Source organism: Telmatherina bonti, assembly GCF_933228915.1.
Source record: "Telmatherina bonti genome assembly, chromosome: 9".
Classification (NCBI taxonomy): Eukaryota; Metazoa; Chordata; class Actinopteri; order Atheriniformes; family Telmatherinidae; genus Telmatherina; species Telmatherina bonti.
Genome location: NC_136627.1, coordinates 5,678,003 through 5,703,258, shown reverse-complemented (window position 1 = coordinate 5,703,258; position 25,256 = coordinate 5,678,003). Strand labels below are relative to the sequence as shown.

The window sequence follows — 25,256 nt, the reverse complement described above, 5'->3', positions numbered from 1 at the left end:
GAGAGTTGGATGCAACATGACCAGAGAGCTCTGTCCTGCGCATGTGCTCAGTTTGTGCGCCCGTTTAAAGCTCAGCAGAAGAAAGAAGTTGGAGTCCAGAGTGGAAAGGAGATGGGAAAGGAAGGAAGCGCGGGCGCGTGTGGTTTGTGAGGACGCGCGGTGCCATCGCGCACAGACGCGTCACGGTCTCTGCTGAACAGCTGCAGAAATGGCAGCACTTGTTGGTCCTTTGCTTATTTTCTCACAACTTCTGCTTCTTTTAAAGTTGGCATGTTGCATGGACATAGATTTCTGCACACCTGTGCGCGAGGATGGCCAGAAGCATGGCAACCATCTGCACCGGCGCGCGGGACTGATGGATGGAAAGCACATCCTTTATAGAATAAGTGCATTCGAGCAGGATTTTTACCTCAGCCTGGCGCCGGACTCCAGTTTCTTTGCTCCTGGCAGCTGGTGGCCTGAGGGAGAAGCCGCATCAGGCGGCTCTGCTGACCCCAGGAAGTGCTTCTACTCCGGGGATGTCAACGCAGAGCCGGACTCCTTTGTAGCGCTCAGCCTGTGCAGAGGTCTGCAGGGAGGGTTCTCCTACAACGGCATGGAGTATTTCATCAGTCGAGCCGGGGCTGGAGATGATCCAGCTGCGCTTGGAAGTGTGAACTTCATGGAGAAAACGCACATCATCCGCCGCAGACCAGGCGCGAGGCTTTCAGGAAGCAACTTCACCAGCAGGTGCGGAGTCACACCTGACGCCAACTTCACTGTTTCCCTGGAAAAATACAAAAACCTGGAGATTGATGGCTTGTCCCAAACCGTGTGGAAATCATTGGGGAGGTCCAAAAGGTTTGCCTCCATCCCCAGGTTTGTGGAGGTGCTGGTGGTGGCAGATGAATCCATGGCCAGGTTCCACGGAGACGACCTGAAGCATTACGTCCTGACCCTGATGTCCGTCGCAGCCAGGCTCTACAAGCACCCCAGCATCCTCAACTCTATAAACATAGTGGTGGTGGGCTTCGTGGTGATAAATGAAGCTGACAAGGGGCCAAAGGTTTCCAGCAATGCTGCACTGACTCTGCGCAACTTCTGCTCCTGGCAGAAGAAGTTAAACAAACACAGTGACAAGCACCCTGAGTACTGGGATACGGCCATTCTGTTCACCAAACAGGTAGGGAACGGAGCAGGAATGCAGTAAAAGCAACGCATTTTAGGGTCTTTTGTGTCCTTTTTATGTTGTTTTCTCTCTCTAAGGAGAATCTACATCCTTTTATTGTTTCTTTTTATTATTATGTCTCATTTGTTTTCTATTTTCACATCTTTGTTGTTCCGCTCTTAAATATCTGTGCTCTGATTGGCCTCCTGATTCATGTGGCCCCTGCAGGTATGTTTGTATTAGTGGGTGCAGTAATTCATCTCTTAGGTGAATCAGCCACAGCAAAGTGGGTCTGTTCTCTTCCTAAAAGACCATAACGCCACTTTCTGCTTGGAAGGAAAACAAAGTGGGTCACTATCTCTGGAAGTTAGATTTGGTAACAATCAGTCAATTTGAAAAGTTTCCATGCAGAACATACATGGCTTCTCCCTCGCTCAAGCTGATATCTCAGCTCGGTCACAGCTGTCAGCTCATCCCATGAGGCCACCATGGGATGATCTTATTTTATCTTTGTGTATCAGTATTGAGTTCACATTTCTTACTGCTATCTATTTTCCATTAGGTTTAGTTTAGGTTAACTAACCTTCTGATATTCAGCCTCATAGCAACATGAAAAACACCAACTAATCATCCCAGACAAAAGAACGATCTTTTATTTACACTGAAGGCTGATATGCATGTCCAGGACTGCTGTCTCTGTCCTGGCAGAATGGAAAACTGCCCTAGCATGTTAGGAAGAGCCAGTGGAGCGGATTACACATGGCTGGCAGAACGAGCTGCTGGCATTGCTGGACCTCACTGCTTTTACAGGTTCAACACCAATTCGGGCTCAAATTAGCATTGAATGCTCCAAAAACACAGAAAGGAGTAAGATAAAGCAGAGAAATTCCTCACTAGAAATGTTTAAACCTCTTCAGTAGGAAGAGATTACAGTTACATCAATAATCAGGAAGTTTTTGGAGTTAGCAGCTAATTGCTAACAACTCTTAGCATAAAGACTTTTCACAACAACAAAGCAGAAATCCCAATCTCTAGTTCTCTTTTTTAAGATAAAGCAGAGAAAATCTTCACTAGAAATGTTTAAACCTCTTCAGTAAGAAGAGATTACAGTTAAATCAGTAATTAGGAAGTTTTCTGAGTTAGCAGCTAAATGCTAACAGCCCTTAGCATAAAGACTTTTCACAGCAACAAAGCAGAAATCGCAGTCTCTAGCTCCTTTTTGAAAAATTTGCGGCTTGTGAACAGCTGCATGTCGAATCTCATCATTATTTTGGCTACCAGCACAATTCTTTTCTGTAGCAAAATGTTGGCATAACATTTCCTAAGATGTCCAGACTGGGATCCTTTTGTAACTTGAAACAAGCCGATTTTATGACCTAAACATTAACTGTGTGACTAAACCTGACTGAGTAGAGGTCATACATTATTTGTAAATGAACCTGACAGAAAAAAAATGAATAAAAATTTTCTCTGATCCTTCATTTACTAAATTAAACACTTCATGCTAATGCTAGTGTTTCTCTGTTGGGATTTAGCATGTTAAGCAACACCATTTTTTACTACAATGTCTGAATGGTCAAAGAGGCTTTAAAACTGTAGTAGTAGCTTTGTTCGCAAAGAGTTAGAGCACCATTTGGGATAATTAATGTATTAAAAGCACCATAGAAGAAGACAGTAGACATGCAGTTACCTGTAGTGCACAATGGCTGCACCTGAAGTTACTGGATGATGGACAAAGTACTGTTTTGGATGTTTTTTTAGTTAAATTTGGAAGTGATAATTCCGACTAAATTCCATCCATCCATCCATCCATGCATCCATCTATCCATGCATCTATCCATCCATCCATCCATCCATTCATCCATCCATCCATCCATCCATCCATCCTTCAGCTTAATTTCTCTGTGTTGACCTAGCTAGGCTTCTTGGCTCTATGCCTGCACGTGCAGGGTAAATGTGTTGTGTGTTAGCATTTGTCTGCATCTCAGTGTTTAAGTTCTGTAGAGTGAGGCCACATCAGTCATACAGAGAATTCTCTTTCGCTCTGCTTTAATGTATTTAAGAATAGAGAATGAGGAATCCAATCCCCAGTCACATATGCTTCCAATTAGTGCTTTAATGGGCTGCTCATTCTGTAGCTCCAAACCCAGCCAGAAAAAGCATGTTTGGATCATGGCTCAAGTCCAATCCCTTTTTTTTTCAGCTTCAATGTAGAATGAAGAGTCAGACTAACGTATTTATTATTGTGCCATTAGGATCTTTGTGGGGCAACAACCTGTGATACGCTTGGGATGGCCGACGTTGGGACCATGTGTGACCCAAAGAGAAGCTGTTCTGTTATTGAGGACGATGGATTACCGTCGGCTTTCACAACTGCTCATGAGCTTGGTAAGACAGCTGTTTGTGGTGATGGCAACTGAATGCTTGTGCTATGCATTACAGATTTATGGTAATGAAATAACTCAAAGCTAAATCTGTAGCTGACAACGGCGAAGGAGTGGTGCAGATAGCGTTGAAACATATACATGCACAGCAAGGATGCTAATGTGGCTTAAAGACTCTCCAACATTTACAATGATTAGTTTCAGACTGTTTTACCTGTTGTTACAAAACAAACCCACAGTGCAGAGCTGAGATGTGTGTGTGTGTGTTCAGCATTACAGCTACAACATGCAGGGAAATAATCTGGAACTGACGAGTGAAAGGACTGTATGATACCTCTGAACTCTTTCATACGACTTTATGAACTAACGGTCAGGCTAGTTGATGCTTTTTGCCAAAAGTTTCCAAAGTTTTGATGACTGAATTCCAACTTCTGATTGAGTGCTGAGCAGAAAAAAGCTCCAAACAACCAGCACAAACTTTCCATCGCTGAACGCTGCAAATGGCAGTTGAGCAAGCCACTACATAAACCTAATTGTGTTACAGCTTCAACTTGTTATGAGCTGTGTGGATACATACAGCTGAGCATATATCTTAAAATAACTCTTCAAGCTGGAATATGCGCCATTATCTCATTGCAGGATTTATGAGTTTCATAATGGCTGTGGATGCTCCCTTTACATGTAGAACTCATGTTTACACATTAAATAACTTGTAAATGTTTAGAAGTTCTTTTTTGGTTTAAAATCTCCATTACTGCATGAAGGCTTTTCCATCCAACTTCCACATTAAATTGATGAGTAAATGGTACTTATTGTGCCATTTAATGTTTCCATCTGTATTAGTGTGACCCTACAGAACGTGCCGTATTAAACCAAAGCAGAGGACTTCCGACATATAGCCACTAACAAGGCATATATTCTTTGGACCTAATGCTATGTGGATGTTCTAAACTGACTGGTTGAATGTTAGCTTGAGCTGGAAAGATGCTACCAACAGACTTCGTCTCAAACGTCACGGCTCTGAGGAGAGCATTGTCTGCCTCTTATTTGGGACATTTTTCTGGGACAGCAGTCTGAGCAGAGAGCCCCAGACTTTCTCTCCAGTCACCTCCTCCAGCTCTGTCCTCCACTGGACTGTCTAATGATCTGAAATGCTAATCATAGCTTATTCACATTCAGCTGCTAACTGCAGTTTCTGCATAAAACAAAGATGCTAACCTAAACCAACCAAACTCCATGTTTTGTGCATCTCTGAGTTACTGTTATGTCCCTTGCAATGCCATCTGGAAGGCACTTTGGTAGCACTGAGTGCTAAGTTGTTTGCTACAGATCACATGATCCTTGTTGTTAGCATTAGCTTTGCATCGCCGTAGTAAGACAGACTCATTTCCAGTGTTTGTTGGAAAGCAGCAGAGATGTCACAACCTGCATTTCCACTACCCATAGAACTGTAAAAAAGCTAAATTTTGCCATGAAGATAACTGGTAATGGAAACACTAAAAAAGCCCTAAAAAGTTTTTTATGTTCTCATAAGGGTTTCAGATGTGTCCATATGAAATGTGTACAAACAAAAGAGAACAAACACTTTTTTAGCATTTACACGTCACTGGACGTGACATAGCGGGTCACGTGCCCAGATCTCTTCAAGTAGAGGTGGCTTCTGGATGACTTCTCTTCTCATCTGATCAGGACAAGAGCAACAGCCAAATATCTGCTCCAAAACGCAAAATGTTTAAGATCCTCATCAAAGCTGAGTCTCACACGATGAGATTTTATGAGATTGAGCCTGAAAATCTGAAAAAAAAAACAAAAAACAAACAATTGAACTTTCTTCAAATTTTACAAATATTGCTTTTATTTTGCGAGAAACCGTGATGGAAACGCTGCTACTGATTGTGTTCACAAGAGAATTTCATTTCACCATGAAGCAGGTCTTTATTAGAACTTCTGGGAAAGCTGAAGGAGCCGCGACAGCGCCAACACAGAGGACAGGACTTTACACCTCCGGTTGTTTGGCGTGTTTGAGACTTCCCCCTGGTGGTAGACATGACTTTATGCGTTAATGCGAAATGTCCACAGAGCAGCTATCGTCCAAGACTTTTGTCCGATAGACCTGCAGCCTGTTGTTGCAAGAATCATAACATTCATTCAAACTAATTTAAACATATTTCCTGCTTTACTGAAAACATCCTGAAATCCATAAACAGCTCAAGTGAAGTTGTGTGAACGCTGCTTTCCTGCACATGAGATGTTTGATGGTGGTGACTTAGACTGCATGAAGAATTTAGGGAATGATTTTATTCTCCTGTCAGGCTTGTGTTAGCACACACACTTGTTCTTTCATGTTGTATACATCTCCCCTCTGTTCCTGTCTTCTATATCATCACTGTGTTGGCTTTGTTGTTTGGCTGCCTGTGTGAAAAGTTTCCCACAGCCTCATTGTATCCTCCCAGTTACTCTTTCTAATTATGTTCCACTGCCAAAGACATGACCCTGTTGTAACTCTCCACACCCTCCCCCCCCACAGGCCACGTCTTCAACATGCCCCATGACAATGTGAAGGCATGTGAGGAGGTGTTTGGGAAACTAAAGGACAACCACATGATGTCTCCCACGCTGATTCAAATAGACAGGAGCCGACCTTGGTCTGTGTGCAGCGCAGCCATCATTACCGAGTTCCTGGACAGAGGTCATGGTTAGTAAACTCTTCCTGTATGGTGTTCTGAACTCAGCTGGATGACTAGTTCTGTCCTAGATTCATTACTGAGCGCTCAGCTGGTAGTTATTTACCTCTCCAACCTACTCAGAGCTGTGCTCTATTTGTCAAATATGTCAGAAAAGTATTGCTTTACTCAGAAGTGCACGTTTTAACATCTGTAGTGGTTTCTAAATGGTTTTACCTTTTACTATGGACTCCAAGCATTCGACTGTTCAGTTTTAGACAGATTAACAAGTGTAATCCTTCACCTCGTAAACCAGTGTGAGCACAGAAAACATGGCCGCAGTTGGAAGTGAGACTTTTACGTTTCACGGAAGAATATGAGCTAAACTGGTGAAATTGGTTCTTTGGAAAGTTGATCCAACTCCGTGTTTCCAGCTGTGAAGCATCACCTCCTCTTCAAGGTCTTCCTGAGTGACGCTCAGTTTTCAACTGAGGTGTGTTAAAAAAACAAGATGTTTTCTGTATAAGATGCAGAAAAAATCAAAACAATGTTCTCATCCATCTGACCACAGAACAGGTTTCCACTTCGCTTTGGAGCATTTTAATTGAGCTGTGGTCCAGAAAAGATGGTGGTCTTTCTGGATTTCCTCCTCCTTGCATGATAGAGCTTTAACCTGCATTTGTGTTGGACGTAGAGGGTTTTTGCAGACATGTCTGGAAGACGCGTCTCCAGATTCTCTGAACATTTTGACATTATTTACTGTTGACAACAGAGTAATTCTTCACGGTTTTACAGTAAAGAGCACTTTGCAGAAATTGTTCCACGGTTACAATTTTTACATCCGTCCAGTTTGACACTGAGAGACTCTGTCTTTCCAAGGTGTTCTTCTCCACCCTTCATGACCATACTGACCTGCTGCAACATGTTCCTCCGGCTCTTCTTTTACAGCCTTTGTTTCCCCCAAACCCAACTTGTTGAAAGCATGAGCTAAACATAGTAACATTTCTGTCTTTCAACATTTGACATATTTTACATTAAATATTGATTAATAAGATTCAGAAATCACTCTGTTCTGTTTTTATTCACATTGTATTCAGTGTTGCGACATTTTTACAAGCAGTGTTGCAGGTTTTAGTTGATCCAGTCTCAGAGGAATCAAGAAAATGCTGCAGTTGTGTCAGTTTGGGGTTAGAAATGGCTGCTCTTCTTGAACTGTGGCTGTAAACATCCTGAAGAGACGTAGAGGCCCATCCCAGCCTCAGCAGACGAGAGGCAGGCACATGTCTCCATCGCAGGGCTTTTTCAGAGCTTAAAATCTACATTTCTGAATATTCACGTTTATTTTTGTACAGTTTAGATGATGATCAGCGGTAATATGCAGCATCATGGTGTTAACTTCACCTGTAGCCTGATTGTTTGCAGCTCTGGTGGTTTGTCTCTGCAGGAGACTGCCTCCTGGACCAGCCTCAGAAGCAGCTGTCGCTCCACGACAGCCTACCAGGTTCCAGCTACAGCCTGCCTCGTCAGTGTGAGCTCGCTTTCGGCGCTGGATCCAAGCCCTGCCCTTACATGCAGCCCTGCTCCAAGCTGTGGTGCACTGGGAAGGCCCGCGGACAGCTGGTGTGCCAAACCCGTCACTTCCCCTGGGCAGACGGCACAAGCTGCGCCAATGGCAAGGTCTGCTACAGAGGTTCCTGCGTCGATAAGAACACCACCGTGCACATCAAGGTGAGCGCTTTACGAAGACAACCTGGTCTTTCGCATCACAGAGACATGAAGCATTGTGCTTTTGTCTCAGGTGGACGGACGGTGGGGCAAGTGGCGTGCTTTTGGAGACTGTTCCCGAAGTTGTGGAGGGGGAGTTCAGCTGGCCACGAGGGAGTGCAACAACCCCGCCCCTGAAAATGGAGGGAAATACTGCTACGGCCTTCGCATCAAATACCGCTCGTGTAACCTCAGTCCTTGCCCCGAAACAGGTGTGTTGCTGCTCTCTCTGTTGTCACCATGTTTGTTGGTTTTATTTCTAAATTCAGCAGCTCTTTCTGGTCCAACTTCACGATTGCGCCCCCTTGTGGAATTCTCCGGTTACAACCGTCGTATACTCGCAAAAAAAAGTCTGTAAAAATGGGTCAGATGTTTCGTAAATACGTGTAAAAATGGAAACTTTTACAGCAGTTTTACCCATATTTAGTCATTTGTGCATTGCATCTTGGGACTTCTTCGTTTTCTACTTTTAAAGTTGGACAATAAAGTTTAAAATGGCTTTAGCTTCTTGATAAACACTTTTCTCCAGATTCAGATTTACAGCAGCAAGTGTGCAGAGGCTCATGGGAAATCTCATACTTAGCAAGAATTTAAGTTTTTGAGATTGTGACCCTTTAAATTTGAGTTATGTGCTTTGCTGCCTGCGTTATGTTTACATTTACGTGGTATTATGGGATGTCCTGAACCAGGAAGCAGAACAAACTAACGCCGGGTATCTATGGTTAACTTACTCAGACATTCAAGGCGCCAATATATGCTGTAGAAGCTGGTTATCAACCTCATCATTCGACCTTGTGTTTCTCATTTTCACTAGAGAGTACTCTCATAAAAGGGGCGGAGTCGGCAGCATCTGACCAATCAGACATGTGATAAACCTTGCAGGGCAGCTACTATGGAGGAACAGACAGTTAATATTCACACATACAAAGAATTAAACACATTATTCAGACCAAAGGCAACAACGTTGCCATGGCAACAGCCAGGACAGGATGCTGGCAGAAAATGACTCTATTAATGTGTAAACCAGTGAGATTATAGGATGTTAACTGATGGGACGACATGAACAGGGTCAGTTTCAGACGTGTGGGGCAGAGCTTCCTCAGTTCCTTCCTTTCCTTTATGTTTTCTGCTCAGGTCTTCTGAGGCTCCGCCCCTGTGTGAAACATTTTGTGTTGGATTGTAAACTCCTCAGATTGACATCACCAGCAGTTGTGGTTCCATGAATTCATTCAGAACTGATCGATCAGGAGGCGATGCTTTCATACTGGCTGATCTCTGATCCAGAACATAACCTGCTCCAGAGCCGGTTAGCCGTTCAGCTTAAGTTACCATGGTGATTTACGCCGATAAGAAGTGACAAGCGTTGTCAAACAGAAAATCTGACGTTACCTGCATAAGAGAAAGCCTTTGTACAGGTCTCTGATCTGTTTAAACGTGCACCATGAGTACGGCGGACAGTACAGAAAGTGACCACCACCACCACTACCTATCTAGTCCGTGCATTTCACCATTTAATGGTTGATTTTTTTGTGTAAAGACTACCAGACACAGAGAGGAAGTGTGTGTGTGTGTCTATTAGTGGGAGTTCAAATTATCCTAGATAAGAACTTTATATCTGATCTCAGACAAATTATATCAACTATTCAATCATTTTTTATACTGCTTAGTTCAATATAGGTCCGTGGAGGCTGGAGCCTATCCCAGCAATGAAATGAAATGAAATGAGAAAATACTTTACTAATCCCCAAAAGAAAATTCAATTCACCGGCAATAGGCAGCGTACCACTTAGAAAGGTTCCCAGTCCATCACAACGCCAACACAGCGAGACAAACAACAGTTCACACTCACACCCGGAGGGAACCCATGCACACAACCAAAATTCAGCCATTTGATACTAATTCAAGTAAATATTTTAATGTGTGGTGTCACTGAATTCAATGGAGCATTTTGTATTTTGTACTGTGGAATTTTTTCATGTTTGGATTAACAGAAGTGTCCGTCTGTAAAATGTCCTGGTAAATTTCTGCCAGAACATTCTCCGGTTTTTATGGACATTTTTCTAAAAGTCAGAGGACTCTCTGAAACATCGCTGCCATAATGGAGCTGGTTGTCTATATGGGAGGTTGAAATGCAAGTACAGCTGCAGTCAAAATGATTCAGCAGCGACTGCAAAGCTTACTGGCAAAATGTCCAAACTAGCAGCTGTTTGCAATAAACAAATCAAACATTTTAACAGCTCAACACAACTAATACCATCAGTGGGTGGTTTCTCCGAATTCAACAGAAAATGCCACTTTCAATGAACACTGCAATCTCAGAATCATCCAACTCCTTCATGACAAGAATCTTTAGCGCTTATCTGCTGTTAAAACTGTTCCTGTGTGAATCTCAGTCCATTAGTCATGACCAAAGCTCTCCAGTTCCTGCATGTTCTTGGGTTTGTGTGCTGCAACTGCTTCTCTCAATTCCCACCAAAGATTTTCAGTGGAGTGCAGCTCAGGTTACTTATGGGAACTTCTTTCAGGGGGTTGAATAATCTTGTGGTCATTGAAAGTGGTATTTTCTGTTGAATTTGGAAAAAAAAACACTGTTAATGGCTCTTATTTAATTTGTTTATTGCAGACAGCTGTGAGTTTGTACATAAATTTAATATGCAAGTGAGGGTTAAATCATTCTGACTGCAACTGTTTTTTTTTTTTTTTTTTTTACCAAAATCCACTTGAAAAAGTTACTTAAAGTCCAGTGCTTATTCGCACATCATTCTTATTTTCAGTTTTTATTTATTTATTTGACTTTTTTTTCATTTTTTAGGAGAAAATTTTAATATTATTCATTCATTCATTCATTTTCTAAACCGCTTAATCCAATTCAGGGTTGTAGGGAAGCTGGAGACTATCCCAGTTGTCTGTGGGCGAAAGGCAGGGTACACCCTGGACAGCTCGCCAGTACATTGCAGTTTTCTAGTATTAAAGAGAAAAGTTAGCAGCACTTGTTTAGTTTGTTAAAGTAGAACTATTATGTGCATTTCAGGCTAATTTAATTTTATTTCTGAAACCAGAAGGGCTGGGATTGATGGAGTTATCGTCACAAATGGCTTTATTTACTTCAGACCGACCCTCTCCGTAGGCTGTCAGATCAGCCTGTGGGCAAAATGAGTGGATTGAGACTCTTCCGCATTAAGCCCCGCCTCCCGCCACTGCGCTACGTCGGGAGCGCGCACCGCAACTGCTTTTGCCGTCATTGTAACATCTCATAAACAGAAGGATTAGGCTGATATGAACTCAATAAAAAAACAAAATACAATGTCAACACATAACATACTGCCCTACTTGTTGGAACCTGAATCAGAGCCTGAAAACGAAGTGGAAAACAGCAACCCACAGCAACGAATGCAGCAGGATGTCTCTCTTTGGTAAACTCACCAGCCATCGTTGGAAATAACTTTATCCCACGTTTTCCACCCACCTGATGTATTTGTACATGCCCTTGTTAACCAGTAGAAGGTAACCAATCACCGAACCTTATCCCCCGGGACGTCACAAGGATTTCCAAGTAGAAAAAACTCTCTAAAACGACGCGTTTTTCGTCGCCATGGAAACCGAACAGAGAGAGTGCTGGAACTCAAACTCAAACTTAAACATGCGTTTAGGTGATAAAAAAAAAGGTGCCGTTCACATGTCTGATGAGGATTCAACACTGTTACACTGTAGAAAGCTCAGAAAACTCCAAATACCATAATAGCACCCCTTTAAAGACACGCTATCGATGGCTAACTCAGCATCCATGTTGCATCCTACCTGGCCTATTAGCTTTCTCCAGGAAGTAAAAGACAATCTTACAATGACTTTTGTTTTCTCTTTTAATCTTCTTTTCTTTGCTATATCAGCAACGTTGCATGTCCCAAACAGCCAGTTCCTTAATTTACCATGAAGCAAAACGTCACATCGCATCCCAGATGTAAAAGTGTATAGTGTCCGTTTCTCAGCCTCTGGACGCTGCTGGGAATCAGCGGATCTAGAAATATACATGATAGGTGTCACTGTGTCATCAAACAAGTCCAGAACCCAGAGTTTTAAGTTCAGAAAGTTATGTAATGCATCTTTAAGAATGGTCAACTCAGAATAAAAGACTGCATTTGTTTGCAGTAAAAAGTGTTTTTAAGCTCAAGCTTTTTTTCGGGGGGGTCGGTCTTTAAGGACCAACAAGTATGAAACACAACAGTCAAGAACAGATCAAAACGCGCTAACCTACTTTAAAGTAAGTAGGTTAAATAAAGTAGCTACATATTAGCAACAGTAGCTCACTGCTAACTGTAGTAAAGTTGTAAAATTACCCTTTGAAAAGTTCAACCCAAGAAGCTAAATAAGTTAATGATGCAAAATATTGGATTTTTGGCCAACATCTGATATTGAAACCTATACCTATACCAAGAGGTGGAAATTCTTGGTCCAGAAAATAAAAGTCCTGCCATGTTTTTGGATCTAGCTGTACATTTAGAACAGGTGTTTTCACTAACAGGCTAGTTTACCTGGCAAACAAACTCTGCTCATCAAATTCAGCTTGTTTGGTGACTGATCAGAACAGCTGCCTGACAGGACTTTTACTTTCTGGACCAGGAATGCCACCTCTGCCTATACCTATACCAATACATAAAATCAGTACCGATGTTGAAACCAATACTAATACCAATACCAACACCGATACCAAGACCAAGGATTTTATGCTGTTCTATGTTTAGATTCCTGTGTTGTTGTTGTGTTTTTTTGTTGTTTTTTTTTTTTTTTTTTTTTATCAAATTATGTGGAAATATTCTGTAAAAGGTCGTCTGGGGACGTGAATCCATGCTGGATTTGACGTCTTTCTGGACATTGTTGGAATAAATATTCACTTCATCAAGAAGTGCTCTAACAGCCAACAGCTTAAAGTGGTTTCTGCAGAGAAACATCTAATTTATTAAAAGAAAATGGCCATAAATATTTCTGATGCAACACGGCAGCATGCACGTATCAATCATCAATCACATGCATGCTGCTGTTGTGCACTTAGAAGCACGCTCACATAGAAAGGATATTTATACTATCATGATAATCTACACTAATAAATAGGGCTGTGATGATATGCTTTTATCCCGACTCGATTCAATTCCAATTTATTGGAATTTCCAGTTCCATTCCACTCCTCTCAGCGAAGGCGGACACTTTTCTCTCTGCTCCTGTTTCCTCCCCTACCTCCCACTCTGGTCTGCGACTTTGTTCTGTCTGACTCGGAGCCTCTTTTTTACATCTCTTTACTCTTTACTCAAATTTACACCATGGATTTTGTCGGCTGGTCTCTCAACGCAATTGATCAAATTTTCTCAACTTGAAGATCGGGCAGAGGGGAGCCCGCATGTCCTGAGGGGACGCTTCTGGCTGGATACGTCAGGACTCATGGGCCAGGTGAAGTCCAATGTGTCTGGCGGTTCTGTCCTCTGAGGACGTGGAGGACGTTTACATCTTTGGAGGACGTTTACATCTTTGGATTATGGTGATCGGGATTCTGCTGATTGGCGCTGGTGGAGTCCTGATCTACCTCAAGACCCGTGAGATTCTGGTAACAATTGGCAGGCTGCCAGAATTCTGTAACGTATGTGCCGGGCTAGCAGTGCACAGACTCTTGCATTGACCGGACTCGACCGTAAGCAGGACGCCAGTCTGGTCCATACTGGTCATTTGGCCGAGCCCCCGGAGCTGCTACACAGAATCGACAACAACATGAAGAAAATGTCTGCTAGAATTGGTGGAAATTGACCCCCCCATTCGGCTGTTTGGAGCTGCCAGCCTGAGACTTGCTATGGACTCAAGGCTGAGGGCAAATTATTTTCCTCGCCTGGAACCCAAACAACAATCATATCTGGATTCGGCTTCCCAACGGCCTTGGGCTGGTGCAACCCCCCCTGAGAATGGAAGAAGAGATGCTCATAGATGCTCTTTCCCCCCTCTGCAACCACCTCCGGTCCCCTCCCACATGACTCACCGAACTTTGAATTTCCCCTCGAGTATCTTTGATTTGATTGATTTGATTACCCACAATACAATGCTACATCAGATACAGGAAGTAACTTTTTTGTAGTCCACTTCCTGTATTTGGTCTGCTAGAAACAGACCGAGACCTGTGTTTGTAGGCCAACCGAGTCCGCTTCTTTGAATCAGAACTCATTTGGTGCATTCACATTTTGCCAAACGAAGCGGACTTTCCAAACAAATGAACTCTGATTCAAATCAAAAAGGCTGATGTGCCCTAACTCATGCCAGTATCAGCCGATACCGGTGGAGAGTTTTATTCCTGCTCAGTTTGAAGACTCCAGTTGTCGTAGAGATAACTGCAGCCTTTATGTGCAGGTTGTAGCTGTTTGTCTTCCCCTGTCTGATCTCATTGACCTGATTTTCTCACTCCCTGTTGCTCTAAATTGCTTCTCAATTTGTTTTTTTTGTCTCCAGCCAAGAGTTTCCGAGAGGAGCAGTGTGAGGCCTTCAATGGTTTGAACCTTAACACCAACAGGCTGGGCTCCACTGTGGTGTGGGTTCCCAAATATTCAGGGATCTCTCCCAAGGACAAATGCAAGCTCATCTGCCGGGCCAACGGGACGGGATACTTCTATGTTCTCGCTGCAAAAGTATGAATCCAACTTACTGAGTTCTGTCAGCAACCAGACAGTTAACAATCTTTCACCACAGAAGAGAAGAAAAATGAGGCCGTCCTCTTCATAAGTTAGCATAATTATCCTGTCATTTGGAGGCTTCTTTGACTGATCATGTGCTAGCTGTAGTGCAAATGATGCAAACAACATATGCAGTGCATTTATCTTCTGTTATGCTGCTGTGGATATAAAACCAAGTCTTGTTTCAGTCTAAAGAGCTGATGAGTGTCATCTATGGTACCTTGTAACGCAGTCTGAAATTCTTGCATTAGATGAGTCTGAATCTGTTCAGGTGAGAGTATTAAGCAGCTTTAACAGCTGTCAGCATCGACAGTGAGGCGATGGAAGTTTTGTGTTGGTGGACTGCACGGTGCTTCGGCAGAGAAACGGGCAGGATTTCACAGCTGTTGCTTGTCAGCAGCGATTTACGCAATCAAAGGGGAAGCCAGCTTGTAACCGAGATACAAGCAAGCGGCTGGTTTACACTAAACGACTGAATCGGATTTGTTTTGTTTTTTTATGTTAAAGCAATTAAATGAGTAAAACCCTGTGGAGTAGGTGTGCACGTGATGCTGATGCAACATTTGTGTGTTGTGTGGCCTGAATTTGCAGGTTGTGGATGGAACGCCTTGCTCCCCTGACACTTCCGCAGTGTGTGTTCAGGGAAAATGCATCAAGGCTGGCTGCGATGGTAAGCTGGACTCCAAGAAGAAGTTTGACAAGTGTGGCGTGTGTGGCGGAGACAACCAGGCCTGCAAGAAAGTCTCAGGAATGTTCACAAAGCCCATGTAAGTAGTTCATGTAAACAGTCGTGGGATTCTGTTATGGCAGCCATAGTTCCAGGATAAGTCCATTCGACTGATGGCTAAACTCAGACGGAAGCAGAACAGCTGGAGGTTGCTGGTCTAAAAGACACATCAGTGATCAGCTGGTTTGTATTGTCAGGTTGGCAAGCCTGATCATGCACCAGATGAGAAAGAGAAAATATGAGTGAATCTCCTGTAAATCTGGATGATATTTATATCTAACCTTTCCATTCCTTGTCTTCAGACATGGCTACAACTTTGTGGTGACGCTGCCGGTTGGCGCCTCCAACATTGACATCCGTCAGCGAGGCTACAGAGGAATGGTCGGTGATGAAAACTACCTCGCTGTGAAGAATCGCCATGGAAAGTACCTGCTGAACGGCGACTACGTGGTGTCGGCCGCCGAGCGGGACCTGCTGGTTAAAGGCAGCCTGCTGCGCTACAGCGGCACCTCCACGTCCGTGGAGATTCTGCAGGCCACTAGACCCCTGCAGGAGCCTCTGACTGTGGAGGTGCTCTCTGTGGGGAAGATGACTCCCCCGAGGGTGCGCTACTCCTTCTACACATCAAAGGAGAGCAAGGAGGAGAAAACTCTTCGGAAAGAGGAGAGGAGCCACAAAACGCTGAACAGCGTCTTGTCTGACGGCAACAGATTGGGGAGTAAGAAGGAGGTGATGGGCAAGAGACCCGTTAGTCACTGGGTGACAGGAGGATGGAACTCGTGCCCGGTGACTTGTGGGAACGGTCTGCAGAGGCGGCTGGTACAGTGCCAGAGCAGGGAGGGACGTCCTGCAGCAGACTGCGACGGTGCCGACAGGCCTGAGGACGTGAGAGCTTGTGGGGATCCATGTCCCGTATGGGATGTCGGAACCTGGTCCCAGTGCTCCAAGTCGTGTGGAAGAGGCTTTAAAAGGCGGCCAGTGCGCTGCATGACCGACAATGGTCTTCATTTACCCAGAGATCACTGCGCTGGAAGGAGGAAACCACAAGAACTGGACCTTTGCAACCTGACACCATGTTAGACCACAGCAGACTCAGGAGATGCGGTTTCGAGTCTGAAGGGACTCCTGCCACACCGCTGTCTAAAAGACTTCGTTTACTCAAGGGGAAAGATTTATCAAACCATTTGAAGCCTGACTTGTGGTTAGTCTACCTCTGACAGGTCTAAGGACATACCTGTGCAAATGAAAGAGCCCTTTTGAGACGTGGGACACGTTGCATCACTGCTTTGTCAAAGCTGATTCAGAAGAAGTTCATCTTGTGGTTCTTCAGACACGCAGCGGAGAAGACGACACCGAAGTCGTCGTAACGAATGAGGCCTCTATCGTTTCGTTACGCCGTCTTGTCCTCGTGGCCTGCAGCTTTGCTTTTATTGCAGCGCAAAGGAAACGAGGTGCGTTTGGTCTGAGACCAACACAACCACACGTACACAACATGGAACTCATAGGATGAGACGAGTATGGAAGAAATGGAAGTTTGGGAGGTTCGGCCTCAACACTCATATGTGATTCTCCTCATTTTACCGAGGAACTGATCAAAATGTGAAACACGGTGCTGTATCTCCGTGCACTTTCTGCGTTTTTCTTTTCATTCCTTTGTTTTTAACTTGGCTTGTCTCTGTTCAGCCGACTGACATAGAAAAACATGAAGCTTTTTTAGGTACCATCCTAATAGATGTTATTCACATCATATAAATCCTGAATTTAATACCAAAAACAGTAAATATTTAGTTAGAGAGAAGCATATTTAGTGGCATGAATGTATTCCATGTGGAGAAATGGTGGCCTGTGTGTTGTTTGTTGCCGAAGAGTTCAACCATCCCCAACGTTGCGTTTCCACTGACAAACCCTAACCTTCAGGAGGCTTCATGTCAGACAGCAAAAACCTCAGGCAAATAGGAAATAATCATTTATCCTGTTCATTTGTAACAGTATTGATCAGGGTTAGGTAGGCCTTATATGTGGGAAAGTTGCCTCCATATCTTCTTCACTGAACTCTTTTTCTTTCTGTATATGAGATTAAATGAGGATATTTTAGCATTTTATTGTTTTCAAATTACAGCTGAGCGTTTATGAACATTTTAAGGAGCAGATGATGGAGGTCTGGGCTCCTCGGTTGAAAGAACAGACGCTGCTTTTGGGATTTTTCCCAACGGAAGTCAGTTGGTTGTGAATCCGTCCAGGAAACTGATGCTGACCCATAGGTAGACTGTTTGTCTTTTTCCTCCCAGGGTGGTTCCTGTGGTGAAACCATGACTTAGTCCAACGGATCCCACCCATACCTGAGAATCTAGATCTTCGTTACTCATCGCACAGAAGGATAAAAGACTTTAGCCAGACTGCATTATCACAAAGAAGTTAGGAAATGAGTGTTTCTTTGTTCTAATAGCCTCTTCATAATGAACTTTCTACATTTTATCTTCTTTCAGATGCATCCCATTACCTTCAGACATCTGCGAGGAAAGTGCATGTGTGGGATGAGCAGCAGGGATGAGTGTGAGAGAATAGATGATACTTTGTCAGCTTGCAGGATAAACTGTACTGCAGTACAGAATCAACAGACCAGACTGCAGCCGTACCAAACAGAAACAGTCTGTAAATATCCTTTAGAGTATCAGCAGGAACATAAAATTTAAAAAAACCCCACATTTTTAAAGATGCAAACCCATCAAAATAGACTGGAACATCGAGATAAGAAGGAAAGAACACAGAGGTACTGGTTGAGCAGTGTGATGGACGTTGATTCGTCCTGCAGAAAGGCTCCCTGTAGCATCAGCCTGATGGGAGGCGCTGATGCTTGTTATGCAGGGGATGAGAGCGATCTGCAGATAGTGTGTACACACCAGCTGTTTACCAGCCCTTCACAGGCTGACCTGCTACCTTGGACCAGATGTTCTGCTGTTTCAGACCGAGAGGCCACAGACCCAGGGTGGAAGTCCACGTTTCAGGATGCTTAATGTGGAAACTGCAACTTTGTAGCAGATAAAATCCACATGATGGGGCTGTTAAAGGCCACTGTTCACCTGCTCTCCCAAACGAAGGATGCAGATTGTTTCATGGGTTTGTAATGTGTTGTCCCAAAGATGTCCTCCTTCGTCTTGGTGGGATTCAGCATGAAGCTATTCTGGTTTTGTGTCTGGTTTTAGTCAACAGAGCCACCAGAGAGATGTCAGTTGGTGGTTCTGTTGACAGATGGTGGTCAGGTGCACTGATGACAGTCATGGGTGTAGATGGCGAACAGCAGAGGTGAGCTCACACACCCCTGTGGCAACGAGAGGGGGGCATGTCTGTTGAATCCACAAAACTATCCAGACCTTCTTCAGACTTGAGTCTAGTCCAGTAAACGACACCAAAGATGATTGCTGGGCGGCATCAGCTGCTTGGGCTCAGCAGAGGAGATTTAGCAAGTTTCAACCCACAAACTAAACTCTGCTCATCCCACAAACGTTTCCCTTACAGACATGGCTCCTTTTTAAAAGGGAAATAAAGAAGTTGTACTGAAGATTTATGAGTACAACAAAGAAACAATCCACCAAACACTCATTTACTGACATTATGTAGTTTACACAACCATCCAACTGTGTCATAAAAGGAATCTTTAAAGTAAAAATGGGCGAAGACGGGACACGTGTTGCTCTGAGTTTGGTGTATCCTCTTCTTCCCTTCTTCTATCATTACTTTTAGTCTATTTCAGCACATTGTGGAAGCTGCTGTGGGTAAAATGCCCATTAGCCGCTCCATCACCTCACCCCTGGAAGAAGACCTTGTACATACTTTGTTTTGTATCTTCTTTTACTTTGACTTCATTTGCTGTTGATGTGAAATATTTTCATGGTTTGATGTGCCCTGGTGTTGCCTCTTCATTTCTTTGCAGTATGAATCCAGTCTATTTACAGTCCCAGATAAACACAGAACCCAGTACTAACAGGTTTACTGGTCCGCTTGCATGGCTGTGTTAAGTGCTGAGCGTAATTCAGCTGAACTTGGTGCGTAAACGCTGTTTATAGCTAAAAAAGCTGAGCAGGTCTATAATAAAAGGGAAATCCACATTGAAACACACAATTCACAGTTTACAGCATACTTTTCATTGTCTTCTTGTAGCTCATGTGGTTCAGGAAAACAAGGATGCACCGTTTTAAAATACTCTTTTTATAAACGTCCCCTCGTGGTTGGACGGGGATGTCCACCTCAACTCAGACAAACGTTGACTCAGTCAGGAGTCAGAGGGACCAGTTGAACCATCTAAAGGGTGGTGATGTATTTTTCTTTGACACCATGTACAGATAATGTTATTTCTATTGGCTGTTTTCTTGTATACTATGTATACACTCACCTAGGTGTATAAAATAAAGTGCGATAACGATATAAGAGCACGTGTTGAGCTTTTTGTTGAACTGGGATGTCTCTCAGTGCTACGTCACGTTTCTGCTGCTGCCTGCAGAAATCTGCGATCCTCTATCACATGTGTCACATGTGGTTATAACCAAGGCTCTTCACCAACTGAAGCATGAAAGCAGATGAAAACACCATCATTCATCCACTTTGGTATTCTGCTGATTCAAGCTCCGCTGTGCTGGCTGTACTGTGATAACACCCCCGGCTTGGCCAGCGTCAGCCCACTAAGCCCCATGCATTGTTCCACAGCCATCGCAGGGGTCTGAAGGTTTATTGATTGTGACACACATTAATATTTTATTGGATGTTCATGATTAAATTAGAGCTTCGTATTAAATTGTTATTGTGTCACAGTAAGTTAAAGCAAGAAAAGGTTTATTTGTCACATTTCATGTACAAAACAAATCAAAGTGCTTTACATAAAACATTAAAAGCATTGATGATGCAAATAAAACATAGAAGGCAGCAACAAATAGTGAAAATCACAATAAATCATAAATTAAAATAAATTACTGTGATAATTGACATTACTATAGTCAGAGACAAGTCTATGGGTAGTTAGAGACAAGTCTATGATTGGTTAAATACAGGTCTATAGTCTATAGTCAGTTGGAAACAGGTTTATAGCTGGTTTTCAGCAGGCCTTTAGCAGAGTTGAGACAAGTGTATATATAGTTGGTTACATAAAGGTCTATTGTCAGTTAGAAACTGGTCTATATTTGGTCAGAGACAAGTCTTTCAGTGGTTAGAGGCAAATCTATATTTGGTTGGATACAGGTCTATAGTCAGTTAAAGACAGGTCTATAGTTGGTTAAAGACAGGTCTATAGTTGGTTAGAGACAGGTCTATGGTTGGTTAGAGACAGGTCTACAGTCAGTTAAAGACAGGTCTATGGTTGGTTAGAGACAGGTCTATAGTTGGTTAAAGACAGGTCTATGGTTGGTTAGAGACAGGTCTATAGTCAGTTAAAGACAGGTCTATGGTTGGTTAGAGACAGGTCTATAGTCAGTTAAAGACAGGTCTATGGTTGGTTAGAGACAGGTCTATAGTCAGTTAAAGACAGGTCTATGGTTGGTTAGAGACAGGTCTATAGTTGGTTAGAGACAGGTCTATGGTTGGTTAGAGACAGGTCTACAGTCAGTTAAAGACAGGTCTATGGTTGGTTAGAGACAGGTCTATAGTTGGTTAAAGACAGGTCTATGGTTGGTTAGAGACAGGTCTATAGTCAGTTAAAGACAGGTCTATGGTTGGTTAGAGACAGGTCTATAGTCAGTTAAAGACAGGTCTATGGTTGGTTAGAGACAGGTCTACAGTCAGTTAAAGACAGGTCTATGGTTGGTTAGAGACAGGTCTATAGACAGTTAAAGACAGGTCTATGGTTGGTTAGAGACAGGTCTATAGTCAGTTAAAGACAGGTCTATGGTTGGTTAGAGACAGGTCTATAGTCAGTTAAAGACAGGTCTATGGTTGGTTAGAGACAGGTCTATAGTCAGTTAAAGACAGGTCTATGGTTGGTTAGAGACAGGTCTATAGTCAGTTAAAGACAGGTCTATGGTTGGTTAGAGACAGGTCTATAGTCAGTTAAAGACAGGTCTATGGTTGGTTAGAGACAGGTCTATAGTCAGTTAAAGACAGGTCTATGGTTGGTTAGAGACAGGTCTATAGTCAGTTAAAGACAGGTCTATGGTTGGTTAGAGACAGGTCTATAGTCAGTTAAAGACAGGTCTATAGTTGGTTAGAGACAGGTCTATAGTTGGTTAGAGACAGGTCTATGGTTGGTTAGAGACAGGTCTATAGTCAGTTAAAGACAGGTCTATGGTTGGTTAGAGACAGGTCTATAGTCAGTTAAAGACAGGTCTATGGTTGGTTAGAGACAGGTCTATAGTCAGTTAAAGACAGGTCTATGGTTGGTTAGAGACAGGTCTATAGTTGGTTAGAGACAGGTCTATGGTTGGTTAGAGACAGGTCTACAGTCAGTTAAAGACAGGTCTATGGTTGGTTAGAGACAGGTCTATAGTTGGTTAAAGACAGGTCTATGGTTGGTTAGAGACAGGTCTATAGTCAGTTAAAGACAGGTCTATGGTTGGTTAGAGACAGGTCTATAGTCAGTTAAAGACAGGTCTATGGTTGGTTAGAGACAGGTCTACAGTCAGTTAAAGACAGGTCTATGGTTGGTTAGAGACAGGTCTATAGACAGTTAAAGACAGGTCTATGGTTGGTTAGAGACAGGTCTATAGTCAGTTAAAGACAGGTCTATGGTTGGTTAGAGACAGGTCTACAGTCAGTTAAAGACAGGTCTATGGTTGGTTAGAGAAAGGTCTACAGTCAGTTAAAGACAGGTCTATAGACAGTTAAAGACAGGTCTATGGTTGGTTAGAGACAGGTCTATAGTCAGTTAAAGACAGGTCTATAGTTGGTTAGAGACAGGTCTATAGTTGGTTAGAGACAGGTCTATGGTTGGTTAGAGACAGGTCTATAGTCAGTTAAAGACAGGTCTATAGTCAGTTAAAGACAGGTCTATGGTTGGTTAGAGACAGGTCTATAGTCAGTTAAAGACAGGTCTATAGTCAGTTAAAGACAGGTCTATAGTCAGTTAAAGACAGGTCTATAGTTGGTTAAAGACAGGTCTATAGTTGGTTAGAGACAGGTCTATGGTTGGTTAGAGACAGGTCTATAGTCAGTTAAAGACAGGTCTATGGTTGGTTAGAGACAGGTCTATGGTTGGTTAGAGACAGGTCTATAGTCAGTTAAAGACAGGTCTATGGTTGGTTAGAGACAGGTCTATAGTCAGTTAAAGACAGGTCTATGGTTGGTTAGAGACAGGTCTACAGTCAGTTAAAGACAGGTCTATGGTTGGTTAGAGACAGGTCTATAGACAGTTAAAGACAGGTCTATGGTTGGTTAGAGACAGGTCTATAGTCAGTTAAAGACAGGTCTATAGTTGGTTAGAGACAGGTCTATAGTTGGTTAGAGACAGGTCTATGGTTGGTTAGAGACAGGTCTATAGTCAGTTAAAGACAGGTCTATAGTCAGTTAAAGACAGGTCTATAGTTGGTTAAAGACAGGTCTATAGTTGGTTAGAGACAGGTCTATAGTCAGTTAAAGACAAGTCTATAGTTGGTTAGAGACAGGTCTATGGTTGGTTAGAGACAGGTCTACAGTCAGTTAAAGACAGGTCTATGGTTGGTTAGAGACAGGTCTATAGTCAGTTAAAGACAGGTCTATAGTCAGTTAAAGACAGGTCTATAGTCAGTTAAAGACAGGTCTATAGTTGGTTAAAGACAGGTCTATAGTTGGTTAGAGACAGGTCTATGGTTGGTTAGAGACAGGTCTATAGTCAGTTAAAGACAGGTCTATGGTTGGTTAGAGACAGGTCTATGGTTGGTTAGAGACAGGTCTACAGTCAGTTAAAGACAGGTCTATGGTTGGTTAGAGACAGGTCTACAGTCAGTTAAAGACAGGTCTATGGTTGGTTAGAGACAGGTCTATAGTCAGTTAAAGACAGGTCTATGGTTGGTTAGAGACAGGTCTATAGTCAGTTAAAGACAGGTCTATGGTTGGTTAGAGACAGGTCTATAGTCAGTTAAAGACAGGTCTATGGTTGGTTAGAGACAGGTCTATAGTCAGTTAAAGACAGGTCTATGGTTGGTTAGAGACAGGTCTATAGTCAGTTAAAGACAGGTCTATGGTTGGTTAGAGACAGGTCTATAGTCAGTTAAAGACGGGTCTATGGTTGGTTAGAGACAGGTCTATAGTCAGTTAAAGACAGGTCTATGGTTGGTTAGAGACAGGTCTATAGTCAGTTAAAGACAGGTCTATGGTTGGTTAGAGACAGGTCTATAGTCAGTTAAAGACAGGTCTATAGTCAGTTAAAGACAGGTCTATAGTTGGTTAAAGACAGGTCTATAGTTGGTTAGAGACAGGTCTATAGTCAGTTAAAGACAAGTCTATAGTTGGTTAGAGACAGGTCTATGGTTGGTTAGAGACAGGTCTACAGTCAGTTAAAGACAGGTCTATGGTTGGTTAGAGACAGGTCTATAGTCAGTTAAAGACAGGTCTATAGTCAGTTAAAGACAGGTCTATAGTCAGTTAAAGACAGGTCTATAGTTGGTTAGAGACAGGTCTATAGTTGGTTAGAGACAGGTCTATGGTTGGTTAGAGACAGGTCTATAGTCAGTTAAAGACAGGTCTATGGTTGGTTAGAGACAGGTCTATGGTTGGTTAGAGACAGGTCTACAGTCAGTTAAAGACAGGTCTATGGTTGGTTAGAGACAGGTCTATGGTTGGTTAGAGACAGGTCTACAGTCAGTTAAAGACAGGTCTATGGTTGGTTAGAGACAGGTCTATGGTTGGTTAGAGACAGGTCTACAGTCAGTTAAAGACAGGTCTATGGTTGGTTAGAGACAGGTCTACAGTCAGTTAAAGACAGGTCTATGGTTGGTTAGAGACAGGTCTACAGTCAGTTAAAGACAGGTCTATGGTTGGTTAGAGACAGGTCTACAGTCAGTTAAAGACAGGTCTATGGTTGGTTAGAGACAGGTCTACAGTCAGTTAAAGACAGGTCTATGGTTGGTTAGAGACAGGTCTATAGTCAGTTAAAGACAGGTCTATGGTTGGTTAGAGACAGGTCTACAGTCAGTTAAAGACAGGTCTATGGTTGGTTAGAGACAGGTCTACAGTCAGTTAAAGACAGGTCTATGGTTGGTTAGAGACAGGTCTATAGTTGGTTAGAGACAGGTCTATAGTTGGTTAGAGACAGGTCTATAGTTGGTTAGAGACAGGTCTATGGTTGGTTAAAGACAGGTCTATGGTTGGTTAGAGACAGGTCTATGATTGGTTAGAGACAGGTCTATAGTCAGTTAAAGACAGGTCTATGGTTGGTTAGAGACAGGTCTATAGTTGGTTAGAGACAGGTCTATGGTTGGTTAGAGACAGGTCTATAGTCAGTTAAAGACAGGTCTATGGTTGGTTAGAGACAGGTCTATAGTCAGTTAAAGACAGGTCTATAGTTGGTTAGAGACAGGTCTATGGTTGGTTAGAGACAGGTCTACAGTCAGTTAAAGACAGGTCTATAGTTGGTTAGAGACAGGTCTATGGTTGGTTAGAGACAGGTCTACAGTCAGTTAAAGACAGGTCTATGGTTGGTTAGAGACAGGTCTATGGTTGGTTAGAGACAGGTCTATAGTCAGTTAAAGACAGGTCTATGGTTGGTTAGAGACAGGTCTATAGTCAGTTAAAGACAGGTCTATAGTTGGTTAGAGACAGGTCTATGGTTGGTTAGAGACAGGTCTATAGTCAGTTAAAGACAGGTCTATAGTTGGTTAGAGACAGGTCTATGGTTGGTTAGAGACAGGTCTACAGTCAGTTAAAGACAGGTCTATGGTTGGTTAGAGACAGGTCTATAGTCAGTTAAAGACA

The 25,256-nt window shown here is 43.0% G+C and overlaps 1 protein-coding gene across 1 annotated transcript; it reads left to right on the top strand.

The window, feature by feature from the left end:
- Positions 1–111: 111 nt before the first annotated feature.
- Positions 112–19,819, top strand: LOC306760120 (A disintegrin and metalloproteinase with thrombospondin motifs 15-like). Its single transcript, XM_079245911.1, has 8 exons — positions 112–1,162; positions 3,403–3,535; positions 6,059–6,226; positions 7,639–7,922; positions 7,993–8,170; positions 14,439–14,614; positions 15,251–15,426; positions 15,689–19,819. Exons 1-8 carry the CDS (start codon positions 209–211, stop codon positions 16,464–16,466), a joined length of 2,847 nt encoding a protein of 948 aa, XP_079102037.1. The 5' UTR covers positions 112–208; the 3' UTR covers positions 16,467–19,819.
- The last annotated feature ends 5,437 nt before the right edge of the window (positions 19,820–25,256 follow it).